This window comes from Acomys russatus, chromosome 10, assembly GCF_903995435.1.
Source record: "Acomys russatus chromosome 10, mAcoRus1.1, whole genome shotgun sequence".
Classification (NCBI taxonomy): Eukaryota; Metazoa; Chordata; class Mammalia; order Rodentia; family Muridae; genus Acomys; species Acomys russatus.
Window position 1 is genome coordinate 53025517 of NC_067146.1, and position 14469 is coordinate 53039985.

Here is a 14469-nt window from a genome sequence, read left to right on the forward strand (position 1 = left end):
TGTCTTTGTAGCTGTTCCTACAGCTTGTTAGTAGAGAAGACTTCAAGTGTATGTGGAGGGAGACGCTGCTGTAGTGCACTTACACAGGGCATAGTCTGCCTTAGTGGTATCATGAAATAATTGTCTTGATTCCTCTGTGAGCTTTTTTCAATCTCTTCTCTCTGTATTAATCATTGAAATGATTTTCAGATCTCAGAAGGCCCCTCAATAAAAATACCCATGTCATCAGTTCATGATGCATCATCTACATATTGATGAAGGAGCAGGTGTAATAACGAAATAATAACACCACTGCCTTTAAAGTACGTGTAGTCATCTTTCCCTGGGGCCACAAAGGCACAAGGTTTATCAGCCCAATGTTTCCCCTGTCCATCTTGACTGCTTTGTAGTGTGGGTGCATGGCTGAAGAGCGGAGCTATTCACCTCAGAGTGGCTGGAATACCAAGAGGAGAAAGACTGTTCTCTCACAATTCTCTTCAAGAACACTGTTGCCAGGCATGGTGGTGCATGCCATTAATCCAGCACTCAAGAGACAGAGGCAGAAGGATCTTTGAGTTCAAAGAGAGTTCCAGGACAGCCAGGGCTATTTATTACATAGAGAAACCCTGTCTCAAAAAAACAAAAAAAAAAGGTCACTGTTTTTAGTTAGGTTTTTTGCTATAAAGAAACACCAAGGCAACTCTTATAAAGAAAAATATTTCATCGAGGCTGGCTTACAGTTTCAGAGGTTCAGTCCATTCTCGCCATGGCGGGACGTGTGCACACAGGGCAGAGTGTAGACAGACATGGTGCTGGAGGAGCTGAGGAGCTACATCTTGAATCAAAGGCAGCCAGGAGGAGACTCTCGTCCATATCGGGCGGAGCCTGCCTACACAGTGACACACCTCCTCCAAGGCCACAGCTCCTAGTAGTGCCATTCCCTTTGGGCAAAGCATTCAGACACATGAGCCTGCAGGGGCCAAACCTATTCAAACCACTGCAGACACCCACAGTGACATAGAACCTCCTACCATGTACCACCTCTTACAGGCGTCCCTCATTTCCGGTGTGACCATGCTTAACCCCAAGCTGTCGTACTTGGCCCCTGGGGAACGGTGAGATATAATAGCCGAGCATGACCTCTTTCCTGTGGCAATTGGTTTGTCTGGCCAATGTGTCTGCACTTGTATGGTCTCTCTTCATGAAGGAAGTCAGCTATAACTGGAGTCTCAGTGCTGATGGAAGAAACCTTGGCATTCCACATTCTTTCTGGATTTTTTCTCCTCTTTTCCCAAGTAAGCAGAAGTTCTCCATGACTTTTTACTCATCTTATGCACAGTGACCCAAGAATAGTCCCCCCCCCCTTTTTTTTTTGGTGTGTGGCACGCGCAGGGAATCAACCAGGGTCTTTTGATTTACCATGAGCCATACCCACAGCCCTCTTTACCTACTTGAAATGAAATGTGAGAGTCTTGTTTTCAGCCAGGATAGTGTAGCAGGACTGGATTTACTCTGTCATGGGAAGGACATAAAACTCCTGACAAAATGAAGAAGTCAGCAGCTCCCCAGCAGCTCGGTGTGAGCAAAGGCAGACAGGGCCTCACTCTGAGCTGAGGTGGAGCCAGACAGCCAAGGAGGCCGTGGAGAGTCTGCAGTGAGACGACCAGCATACGCTGGGAGGAAAGTGCCCACTGCTGGCTGGGACCACTGGGAGAGGTAGAGCACCAGAGGCAGCTGTGTCTGCACCAGCTGCATAGAGAGCTCTGTGGTCAGAGGGCAGCGAGTGGCGCTTTTGGAAGGAGCCCAGCCTTAAAGCTTTCCATGAACAGTAGGCCTCAGTTACTGTTTTCACGTGACCTCAGTGCACCCCTAACAAGGCTCAGTATTTAGTAACCAACGATTGACAGTTCCTAGTAACGGATCTATAGCCCACAGTGAGACAACGAGGGAAAGAGTCATCAGAAGCAGCTGCGGAAGCCATGCAGAGCCTGCATGAGCAGTCCAGAGGGTGGCGTGGGAGATGTGTAGAGGGCCCACTGTGAAACCCACAAGAAAGGGAAGGGCGTGTCCGCAGGGGAGGGGGAGGGCCACAGAGTAAGCTTGGCAGCAAAAGAATGATAACTGGGAAGGAAGGGCAGTAAGACACCCTCCAACATGACATAACAAAGATTGCTGAGAGCTGGGCGAGCGCACTGAGAACTATACCAAGCCCATGACCGTCTACTTCCTAAAAGCCATAGTGCAACTAGAAGTGACTTTTTAACCTACTTTTCTTGAAAAAAGATACTTAAGCTTAGCTTATCATTCTTGGAGTTAATTCCCTTTACACATCATATATAAGTCCTAAACTCTCTAGAAGAACCTAAGTTCTTTTGGGCTGGAGAGATGGCTCAGTGGTTAAGAACACTGGCTGCCCTGGCAAAGGACCCAGGTTCAGTTCCCACTACCCACTTCGTGTGGTCTACAACTGCCTGTGATCCAGTTCCAGGGAATCCAACACCCTCTGCTGGTCTCCATAGGTACTGCATAGACACATATGCACACATAACCAGCACACGCACAGGAAGCAACGGTAAATTAAGTCCGATGAAAGTCTTTACTTACCAGGAGATTGGGATAGATACGAGAAAATCCTATTGGGACTCTAGGTGAGAGAAGCATGGGAGAATGGGGAAATAGAAGGATCCAGAGGGTCCTAGAAACCTACAAGAAGAACATTATGACAGGGGGATCTGGGCCCAGGGGTTCTGCTCAAAACTACTGCACCAACCAAGGACAATACGTGCAGTAAACATCAGACCCCTACCCAGATCTAGCTGATGGACAGGACATTCTCCACAGTTGAGTAGACAATGGGGACTGACTTTCACATCAACTCTGGTGCCCCATTTTTGACCACGTCCCCTTGATGAGGCCCAATGGCACTCAGAGGAAGGATAGCAGGCTACCAAGAAGAGGCTTGATACCCTATGTGCATATACAGGGGGAGGAGGTCCCCCTCAGTCACAGTCATAGGGGAGGGGAGTAGGGTGAAAGCGAGAGGGAGGGAGGAACGGAAGGATACAAGGGATGGGATAACAATTGAGATGTAACATGAATAAATTAATTTTTAAAAATTAAAACTTCCATTAACCAATCCTAAGTCAAATTAACTTCAGTGCTTTCATTTTAAAGCTGTTTCAACATGAAAATTTGTTGAATAGCAAAGCTTTTCAAACTGCAGACCAAGTCTTATCACTTTTACTTTTTTTTTTCTTTTTTTTTGAGACAGGGTTTCCCTGCATAGACCTGGCTGACCCCAAGTGCTGGGATTAAAGACGTGCACCACCACTGCTTGAGTTTTTTTTTTTTTTTTTTTTTTTTTAAGTAATAGAGCAAAACATACCCCTCTAATAGGAAACCATGATATTAATATATTTTTGGTTTGTGTTTTGACCACATATAAGTTCAGTTCCAGATCACACTATTCATTTTATTTTCAGCTCAAATGAGGCCATTTTTATCCCTGTTGCTGCTTGTCCTACAGGCATTGAAAAAGCCTTTCCCAGGCCTCAGAAGTTAATGAGTGGCAGAGTGCCCATTGCATTGTGTGAATGGTTTCGCATTTCTGTCCCAGAAAGTTGAACCTGCCAGGGTGCAGATCAAGGCCTCAGTCTTGATGTAAGGGCAGACCTCCAGCCTTCCTGCCCCTCCTCACAAGCAAGTTTTCAGGCTAAGCTGTGGGTTTCCCTGGACCTACCTCTGAGTGTGTGTGTGTGTGTGGGGGGGGTGCGCAGCAGCAGCAGAGCTTGTATGTTGTCAGACATTGGTGATGAACTGAAATGTAGACGTGATAGGGAAGAAAGCATGCAAAAGCACTGTTCTGTATGTGTTTGCTCCCACTGGACTGTGCTGTAGCCTCATGGGGTGATGACAGAGTCCATCTCATAGGCTCTTGGATGAGCATGTGTTGTAGGCAAGGCAGAAAGCTCATATTTAACAGCATCCTATTGGAAGCACATGGACGAAGCTTAGGGGTTAACTATGTGGACTGTGGTTGCAGATGTTCTCTTGTCTTGAGATCTAGGTCTGTACTGAGCATGCTCACAACTTAGAGTATCAATGAAGAGTTGGTATAGTGTCTTTATTACTTTCCCTCTGTCTGGCTCAGTCTGGCTGCAGGCCCTCAGGAGTCAGCTAGGTGTTTTCCAGACTGTTTGCCCAGTGAGAAAGTCCCTGAGGGGGCTGGAGAGATGGCTCAGTGGTTAAGAGCACTGTCTGCTCTTCCAAGGACCTGGGTTCAATTCCCAGCACCCACATGGCAGCTCACAACTGTCTGTAACTCCAGTTCCAAAGGATCTGACACCTTGCCTTCACACCAATGCACATAAAATAAAATTTAAAAAGAAAGAAAGTCCCTGAGCCTGAATGTCTTTTAGGAAGTTGGGGGTTTTGTGGTGTGTTCCCCGCCCCCACCCCCGGCTGAGACAGGGTTTCTCTGTGTAGCCTTGGCTATTCTGGACTCGTTTTGTAGACCAGGCTGGCTTCGAACTCACAGCAATCTGCCTGCCTCTGCCTCCCCAGTGCTGGCATTAAAGATGTGCGCCGCCACCGCCTGGCAGTATTGTGGTGTCTTTAAAGCCTCGTGTCAACCTTTTATGCATGTTAGAATCTCCCAGGGAAATTTTAGTACTAGGACATGCAGCTCCCTGCATGGAGAGCTTTGTTACTGTTGCCCTGATTAGGTCCTCAGCATCAGTGTCCCCAAAGAAAAAGACAACGTGGCCTGGGGATCGTAATTCACAGCCAGGGCTGGAAGCCGTGATGTCCTGGGCCAGATGCCACCATGCTACTGTTGAGAACCCTAGTTTCCCTTATCCATTCAGAGGATCCATATTGTAAACAAAGGCCCCATTAGTTACTCCTCGAAACACACCAAGAGCTAGAAAGCCTCCCGGGACGGAAGGGCTCTACAGCAACAGCTGCCTTCCCTTGCAGTGAGTGCAAAGAGCTGCTGGACACTGTGGACAACTACGCGGTTCTGCAACTGGACATCGTGTGGTGCTACTTCCGCCTGGAGCAACTGGAATGCCTTGATGATGCAGAGAAAAAGCTGAACTTGGCCCAGAAGTGCTTTAAAAACTGTTATGGAGAGAATCACCAGAGACTGGTCCACATAAAAGTATGTCACTGTGATTGGTTTTCTGAGCTCACTTCTGGGGCACGTCTCTTCCTGTCCAAATGTGGAAACTGCTGCCAGAGGTGATTCATCTGGGCAGCATATATAAACCCCCTTTGTAGACCAGAGCTTTAGCAGATGTTCAGTGTTTCATGAGGCTGGCTGGGCTCATTTTCTTGTTTTTATTTTTGAGACAGTCTCGTGTAGCTCAGGCTGTCCCTGAATTCCTAATCCTCTCGCTTCAGCCTCTGGAGTGCTGGGGTTGCAGGTGCGCACCACCATGCCCAGCTTAGTCTCGCTGTTTAAAGCCAGTTTACTAGTTACAGACCCCTACTCCAAAGGAGAGAGCCGTCACTTACTCATGGCCTGTAGTGCTGGGGACAGGTGTCCTAGCCATTCACTTCACATGGAAGGGCTACTGCTTGGGTGTCTTCAAAGAGACAACAGTGATGCCTTGGACATTCTAGTGTGGCCATGTTGCTACTGTGGAGACCCAAGACAGCTATAGCAGGGAACACGGTACCCTTTCATTCTAGTTATTTCTAAATAAGACAGATGTTCTTTTTCTCCCAATAACTTTAGGGAAATTGTGGGAAAGAGAAGGTGTTGTTTTTAAGACTCTACTTGCTTCAGGGGATTCGAAACTATCACAGCGGAAATGGAGAGGAGGCTCGGGAGTGCCTCAACAAGGTAGGAAAAGGCTGGTGCATCTGCGCACACCTGCACTGTGGGTACTCTGCACTGTGGGTACTCTGCACTGTGGGTACTCTGCACTGTGGGTACTCTGCACTGTGGGTACTCTGCACTGTGGGTACTCTGCACTGTGGGTACTCTGCGAGTCGTGCTCACACTGCCCGGTCAGAGCCCTGCACCTCCTCCCTTCCTCTCCCTCACAGGCAGCGTGAACACTCGAATTTATGAGGGTTCGTGCAAGGTGCTGTAATAAGACACTTCAAAATGGCAGTGGCTTTAGTTGGGTAGTTTCTGCCCTGCTGTCCAGCATGAGCAGGCCTGGCTGCCATTGTTGCTGCTGGTGCCTCTGCCGGCAGCAGAGAGGGCGAGGGAGTCAGACATTTGGACCGATAGAGAATGCATTCAGTTGACCTAGTGACCGCCCAGCTAGCCCAGCTACTGGGAGAGTGGTAGACCCATTTTGCAGCTCAGATTCTTTGGTTTGAATAGGGTCTTTCTCTGCAGCCCTAATAGCCTTCACTTCCTGCTGGCTGGGATCACAGGCATACACCACCGAGCCTGCTGAACTCAGGGAATGCATTACAGAGAAAGGAGCAGTTACTGCTCCAGCACTCCTGCAACACTCAGCTGTCCACCTGTGCAGTATGTATTGTGGGTTGCTTATGCAGGCAGAGGTAGTGTTGCCTGTGTTATTCTGGCAGTAGACAGGTTAAACCAATTAGACCAATTCACTACACTCCTGGGCTTTAGCTTTGCCAAGCTTTGATATTGTTGCCGTTACATGAATGTTCTGCTTCTTCCTGTCTGTAGGCACGTCAGCTCTTTAAAGAGCTGTACATTGATCCATCAAAAGTTCACAACTTGTTGCAGTTGGGGTTCACTGCCCAGGAAGCCCGGCTCGGCCTGCGGGCCTGTGATGGGAACGTGGACCATGCAGCCACTCACATCTCTAACCGCAGGGAGGTGAGCTTTCACTTCTCTCTTGAGTACGGTGAGGCCCGGGCCCTTGGAGAAGGCTAAGCTACAAAGACAGTGCAACTTTATTTCTGACTGGAGAGAGTGCCAGAAGAGGTGTGAATAAGAAGGGACCCCGGATCCCAGCACTCGGGAGGCAGAGGCAGGCAGATCACTGTGAGTTTGAGGCCAGCCTGGTCTACAAAGCGAGTCCAGGACAGCCAAGGTTACGTACCCTGTCTTGAAAAAACCAAAACAAAAAAACAAGGGTCCCGGGTCAGGGTGGCAGGAATGCATCATCTTCCATCCTTTGAGTTAGAGGCTCATGTCTTCCAGGTTAGCCTCAAACTTTCTAAAGCCAAGGCTAGCCCTGACCTGTTGATATCTGTGAGGGCTAGGTTACTGGCTCACCACACCCTGTTTCCTGCAATGCTGGGGATGGAACCTGGGGCTTCACCCATGCTGGCCACACCTCCGCCGCCAGGGCTCCATCCCCACGTGAATGTCTTAATTATGTCAGCTTGAACCAGGGGCTTCCTGTCATGTGCTGGGTTCTACCAGCAGTCGCCTCAGATCTCACTCGAGGCCAGAAGTGCTGTGCTTCTGGAAGTTATTTCAATGGCTGCTGTGAGGCTACCGTGAAACACGTTTGATCATAGAAACTAGAGGTCTGAAAAGCTGCAGTCATTTTTTAAAAAAAGATTTATATATTATATATACAGTGTTCTGCTTGCATTTATGCCTGCACACCGTAAGAGGGTACCAGATATGACTATCGATGGTTATGGGAATTTAACTCAAGACCTTTGGAAGAGCAGCCAGTGCTCTTAACCACTGAGCCATCTCTCCAGCCCTGCTGCAGTCATTTATAACAAGTACACACAAAAAAAGTTTTAAAATTCTAAATTTGGAAGGAAAGGACCTTGTCATGCCCAGTCATCAACAACGAACCTGAAGTCTAGAGAGCTAGTGGTGTATCTTCTCTCAAAGCTAGAAACTGACAGGCGCCTAGGGCTTTCCAGTCAGAGACTCTTCTTCTATGAATCCCGTTTCCCAGGGTAACCCTGAAGTACAGCAGCCCATGGGCCACAGAGGGGGCAGGAGAAGCTACTAGTCATTGTAGGAGTGGACCCATGGGTTGGTTGTGTAGTGGCCTGTGAGCAGGGCTGTCTCCTTTCACAACAGCCAGCCCCCAGCTGTTGCTCCGGTAGTCATTGTCCCTGAGCCTTGCTGTAGAAGTCAGGGACAGGTCAGGTAGAGCTGAACAGTCTCCTTCAGCCCAACAGGAAGTGAGCTCACGGACAGCATTTCCTCCTTTCTGTTGCTGCACTGCCACCATGATTGCAGTGCAAGCCTTGACGGGGGTGGGGGGGTGGGGGGGATAATACCGTGCATTTCTTTCATCTGTGAAGTAATTCGGTTCTACCCATGACTACTGTGATGCCACTGGCGAAGGTGATCTTCAGTTACAGATGAGGTGGACTGTGTGTGGATCAGAGACTGCACCGTGGGAGGGCCAGGGAGGTGACTCAACAGAGTTGGTCCTCACTGCCAACCTCATGGTCTTTTTATCCAACATGGTAGGAGAGAACTGACTCTTACATTTTGTCTCCTGTCACACACACCCATACAGAAAATAAATTAAAATGTAATTTTAAAACTATTGCAGAATTGCTGGGGCACATAAGACACCAGGCCCTAGCACCACAAAGATAAACAAGCATGCGTGCATGTATGTAAGTATGTACATGTCATACGTGGTACGCTTCTGAATAAGGTAATCTTCAGAGAAAAAGCCCTGGTGATAGTGACCCCGCAGTTAGGTGAGCTGGTCCCTCATGCTGCCAAGGGCCTGGCTCTGGCTCTGCCCTTCCCTTCGTGTGCGGCGACACCCTGGCTCTCAGTCTAGCTTCTTGCTGGTGAGCCAGCCACCCTTGGCATGAGCTGAGAGCTGGTCAGGACAGGGGATGTTGGGAAGGCACTCCCAAGGGTGCTGCTGCTGCCTCAATTCCTGCGCTCTGGGGCTGAGCGGGTCACAGAATTAAATGAAATACTTTTTTCATTTAAGGATAGAACCAGAGTGCCATTCATGCTAGGAACCACTCTACCCCTACGTGACAGTCTGAGCTCCTTCACCTGGGGATGGGATGACCTTCCACCCCCACAGGAAATTCGTCTGCCATGAGAGTATAGCTGCCTACCTGTGGGGCTTCCTGGGCCTTAGCCCAAGCCTAACTCTATCCCCATGCCTCTGGCCACCTTTCTTGGCCAGGACAAGTAGAGGTCCCTTTCTGTTTGGTTGTTCACCAGCCCAGAGACCCTGAGACACCATGCAGAACAGAACCTCTGATGACTGTGCTGCCTCCCTCTAACTCATGGGGCCTTGTTTTCCTAAAGGAGCTGGCGCAAATAAGGAAGGAGGAGAAGGAGAAGAGGAGACGCCGCCTGGAAAACATCAATGCTTTGAAGGGAATGGGCTACTCCACACACGCTGCCAAACAGGCCCTTCACCAGGCCAGAGGCAACCTGGACGAGGCCCTGAAGGTAATGCTTCCGGGCTTCAGTGAGCAGCTGGGTGCACCGTGCCAGCCTGCCTCCAGGCTGACTGCATTTGCATAGAGCAGCTAAGTTCGCATAGATGGAGTTGGTACAGTCAGTTTGCTGTCCTCCAGCAGAGCCAGAGTGATGGCCCTGGTACCTGGCCTGGGGCTTCAGTGGCTGTACTTCCAATTGAAGGAAGTGTAAGGAGTGCTTGTTTGCATATCTGGTTTTCTTTCTTTCTTTTTTTTTTTTTTTTTTTTTTTTTTTTTTTTTTTTTTTTTTTTTTTTTTTTTTTTTTTTTTTTTTTTTTTTTTTTTCTTCTTTCTTTTTTTTTTTTTTTTTTTTTTTTTGCATACCTGTTGGCAAAGGGGCTATTTTAAAGAAATCCCCAAGAGCCAGGAGGTGATAGCTCAGCTTTTAATCCTAGCACTTGGGAGGCAGAGGCAGGTAGATTGCTGTGAATTCGAGGCCAGCCTGGTCTACAAAGTGAGTCCAAGACAGTCAAGGCTACACAGAGAAACCCTGTCTTGAAAAACCAACAAACAAACAAAAAACCCCAAAGAAACAGAGCAGCAATAGGCTTTTCTGTTCGGTCTTGGTCAAGAGGCACAGGAAGCTCTGTGCTACAGCTTGGACAATGCCCTCAGGTGCCACAGATCAATGGTGGACAGAGATGGATGCACAGGGGCCAGGTAGGAGGTATGCCTGGGTGGGTGTGTGTGTGTGTTCATTTGCTTTATTTTTTGAGACAAGGTCACACTATGTTGCTGAGGCTAACCTGGAAGTGCTAGGGCTAAAAATGTGCACCACCCTGCCCAGCTCATATATATTTTACACACACACACACACACACACACACACACACACACACACACACACACACACACACACACACACCTCTCTCTCTCTCTCTAATTTAATTAGAGTATAATCTGAAGGCTGAGGTTCTCTGTGCCACCTAAGGGCACCAGTGAGACTCAGTTAACTCAGGCCGGTCATGAAGCTGGGGAGGTGACACTTATAAAATACTTGTTTTTCAAGTATGAGGACCTGACCCAGAACCCAAGTAAGATTGCCAGGGGTGGGGCACATTCTAGTACTGGGAAGGTAGAAATGAGGGATCCCTGGGACTCACTGGCCAGCCAGGATGTCCCTTTCCTGCCTCAATGAGCTCTCTGCACAGTGTCCTGTGACATTACACCCAGTTGTCCCCAAGTGGACAGGTCTGGGGTGTGGGCCTGTGTGTGAGAGGCGGTGCTCTGGCTGGTGGTTAGGGTGGGTAAAGGTCATATGTCCCTGTGCTTTCAGATCCTCCTTAGTAACCCCATGTGGTGGCTACTGAACTCAGACCCTGAAAACAACAGCCGTCAAGCAAGGCCTTCCCAGGAAAGCATTGACCAAGTAAGTGAGTGACAGCTGTTGCCCTCTCACCTCAGCAGAGCTGGCTGGGAGGAGTAAGATGGTGGCAGGATGCTGTGTGCTTGCTTCTAGGCTTTCAGCAGGACCTGCCACCCCGGGAGGAGCTCAGACATAGGCAGAGAGGTGGATGTGGGCAGGGGTTCTGAATGAGAGGTGCTTCTGTAGAAGGGAAAGTGGGTGGCATGATGGTACACACCCTTAATCCCAGCACACTAGAGACAGTGGCACGTGGGTCCTTGGGTTCAAGGCCAGCCTGGTCTACATAATACTGGGCCAAGGCTACATATACATAGTAAGACTGTTCCCTGAAAACAGCAAGAAGAACTGCAGCAGGAGGTACCCTTTCCCCTTCCCTGTGCTCTACTGCTACATCAGTCCTATTTCTCTGCCTGGGACCTAAGAAATGTCACTGTGTCCTGTGAGACTTGCTCACCTTATATCACTTCACCCACACTTGATACCATAGCATGGCCCATGTATTGTGGCCACTTAACTTGTGATACTCACGGTTAAATTTCAGGACACTTGCTTTCATGTCCTGAAAGTGAGTGCCTAGGACCTGCTGGACCAGGTCTTCAAAGGAGGCTCCTTCTTTCTGCATGGCTTGGTGTCTGTGGGGCTGAAGAGGGGCTTGTCAGAAGGGCCAGAGGATGCTTGCTACAATCTTTAGTTATAAATGCTTACCCAGGTAGGAAGCAAAGTTGTCCTATCAGTGCCCTGAGGTGATAAAAGCACAGATGTGGTGGTCCACATGGCAGTGTAAGCAAGGCTGATGGTCACAGTCATAATCCTGTCATCTCTACCAGCTGGTGTACATGGGTTTCGACACAGCAGTGGCTGAAGCTGCGCTAAGGGTGTTTGGAGGCAACGTCCAGCTGGCAGCTCAGACACTTGCGCATCACGGAGGAAGCCTCCCTCCCGACCTGCAGTTGTCAGGAGAGGACTCGTCGTCGTCCTCATCCTCATCGTCGTCCTCTTCCACTCCATCCACTCCATCCACATCCCCATCTGAGTCTGCAGGTAGGCCTCACATCTGCCTCATAGATGGCTGTACTCTGAGCTGATGGCAGCTGTGAGCCTGAGGGGGTGTCCCTGGGGTCAGGAGCACCCCTCCTCCTGTGACCTGCTCACCCCTGTGCTGTTTCGCAGGAACTTCTAGTGCCTCTACGGATGAGGACATGGAGACAGAGGCTGTCAACGAAATCCTGGAGGACATTCCGGAGCATGAGGAGGACTACCTGGATTCCACTCTGGAGGATGAGGAAGTCATTATTGCTGAGTACCTGTCCTACGTAGAAAGCATAAGGTCTGCCGCAAACAACAACTGAACAGAAATGAGGGCTACGTTTCTGCCTATAAATTCTGTCGTTGCGAATGGTTGAATGCAGCTCTTCTTTGCGTTCCTCTTGCTCTTCAACGATTTTGCTCCAAGTAGGCTTCCTCCTCAGGTACAGGGACCCAGAGAGAGAGAGACTTTGCTGGTCAGAGGACAGTCTAGGAAAGGGAATTCCTCCTCCAGGTCTGCACCCCTGACTCTGCCACTCTATGGGTCCCATCCAGAACTGGGAAGCAGGCTCCCTGGGGAAGGTCTGCAGAGGGCCTGGGCATCTGTCTCCTCAGCACTCCTGTGCACTTTTCCTCCTATCCTGCTGCTGAAACTGCCCTCCTCCTCTACCACCTGCTGTGTAAGCTTACCTCAGCCCTTGCTCGCCCTGCCTCACCCCTTGCATCTTCATTCCGAGTGCTATGGGGCACAACAATGAGATACAAGATGCAGCCACCATACCAAATGGTGGCTGATACCTCCACCTTGAAATGTCAGTGTTTTGTGCTGTTAGATCAGTAAAATCTGTACTTAAAATTCAAGGTTGCAAATCAGTTTATATGGATCTAAATTCCTCATTCAGAGTGAAAACCTTTTATTAAATGGAAAAGTTTTAAATGCTGACCAAAGCAGGTTATCTTTACTATCTCTAGACTGTGGTTTAGAGAGCTCAGCCAGCCAGGAGACCTGAGATGGAGATGTGCTTTCTCAAGTTTCTCTTTGGGTTTTCTATAGCTGGATCACAGAAGCCTGCTCCTGAAGACGGGGCCTGCCGTGCCAGACCTTGGAGTAGACAGACAGCCTCTGGCACCCTGGCATAGTAGCACCCAGATGAGGCCTAGGCCAGGTGCCCCTGTGCTCCTGAGAGCCTTTCATTTCACCTGAAGCCTTGGCAACAGACTAGACAGTGTAATTGTCTCTTGCTTTTTAAAAAACAATTACACATTTATTTGTGTGGGGGATTAAGCAAAGGTAGCATAGCACAAGTCTGGGGCTCAGCAGACAATGCATGAGAATTGGTACTCTCTCCACCAGGGACTGAACTCAGTTGTCAGGCTTGGTGGCAGACTCCTCCTTGATGAGCCATCTCGCTGGCTCCCTTGCTAGGGTGATGCAGAGGGAAATAAACGAGGAGGATGCAATCGAATGTCCTTGGCCTGGCTGCAGTGAGCTGTGTCCCAGCTGTTCACGTGATCATCCATTTATGTTGGGAGTGAGTGGAGGCTGGAGTGTAGCTCTGCAGCAGAGAAAGTTAGGTCTTCAGCATTAGCAGAGAAGGGCACATTTGGAAATCGGGGTTCAGGGGCTGGAGAGATGGCTCAGTGGTTGAGAGCATTATCTGCTCTTATAGAGCAGAGTTCAATTCCTGGCAACCACATGGTGGCTCACAACCATCTATAATGTGATCTGATGCCCTTTTCTGGCATGCAGGTGTACATGCAGCCAGAGTACTTACATAAAAATGAATAAATCTTTAAGAAAAAAGAAAAAGAAAATCAGGGTTCAGGTAACACCAGGAATGAGTGAGTCTCATGGGGGTGCGGAGGGAGCTGCCTTGAAACTACTGGCCAACCAGGCACCCTCCTGGGTATGGCACCAGCTGTGCGTGCTAGCTTCCAACTGTTTAAGTGCAATGGGGAACACTGAAAGCCATGCCAGTAAGTCATGGCTACATGTGTCCACCTGCAGAGATGCACAGTATGGGGTGGACCATGGGCAAACAGCCAGCAAGATGCCCAGCCTCGACAGGGTAGTAGCCATAGGGCAGAGTTGAGGCTGGAGAGTTAGCAGCCTCTGGGGTGGGGAAAACAGGAGAGAGTGACTCACAAATTGCAGGGAAATAGTTTTGGGTGCACCAAGAGGGTGTGCAATGCCAGGAGAAGAATGAAAGTAAAAGGCTGAGACCTTTCACAGCCCCACAAAACAGGCAGAACACCCAGAGGTTGGAGGACTGGGGCAGGCTTCGGGAGATGAAGTCAGCCTGAAGCTGTGTAGTGATGTCCTGGGTTTGGCCTGGTGTCACTGATGCTGATCGTGTCACTTGTCAAATTGTCTTGCCCTGGTGAAACTGCTGAACCTGTCTGTTCTCCCGGCCAGGTATCTGCTAGGAAGTCCTGTCCCTTTCTCTGGCCAACTGAACGTGTGTCACCCCTTTTCGTCCTCTCAAAGGCTAGGGAACCACTCTACCACTGTCGTGCTGTGGCCAGAGGGGACCTGTGGCTCAGCATATCACAGTTGCACACATAAGCAGCCAGTGGGTGCTGGGAACCTGAAAAGAGCGTGGGGCATCCTCATGTCCTCAACATGAAACCACAGTCCCTGTGCTAGAGAAATAGAAACCCAGTGCTGGGCCAACACAGAATATTCTAGTGTTTTCCCAAGAACACACACAACCACCCAC

General features: G+C 49.4%; 1 protein-coding gene across 2 annotated transcripts in view; it reads left to right on the forward strand.

Annotated features, from left to right (window-relative positions):
- Positions 1-12292, forward strand: part of Nub1 (negative regulator of ubiquitin like proteins 1) — a 31442-nt gene extending 19150 nt beyond the window's left edge. For both annotated transcript variants that reach the window (XM_051152179.1, XM_051152180.1), the window contains 7 exons: positions 4957-5140; positions 5720-5827; positions 6641-6793; positions 9182-9328; positions 10634-10726; positions 11551-11764; positions 11894-12292. In XM_051152179.1, coding sequence (XP_051008136.1) covers positions 4957-5140; positions 5720-5827; positions 6641-6793; positions 9182-9328; positions 10634-10726; positions 11551-11764; positions 11894-12072 — 1078 coding nt within the window. In that variant the 3' untranslated portion in view covers positions 12073-12292. The remainder of the gene's footprint in view (positions 1-4956; positions 5141-5719; positions 5828-6640; positions 6794-9181; positions 9329-10633; positions 10727-11550; positions 11765-11893) is intronic.
- Positions 12293-14469: the final 2177 nt, after the last annotated feature.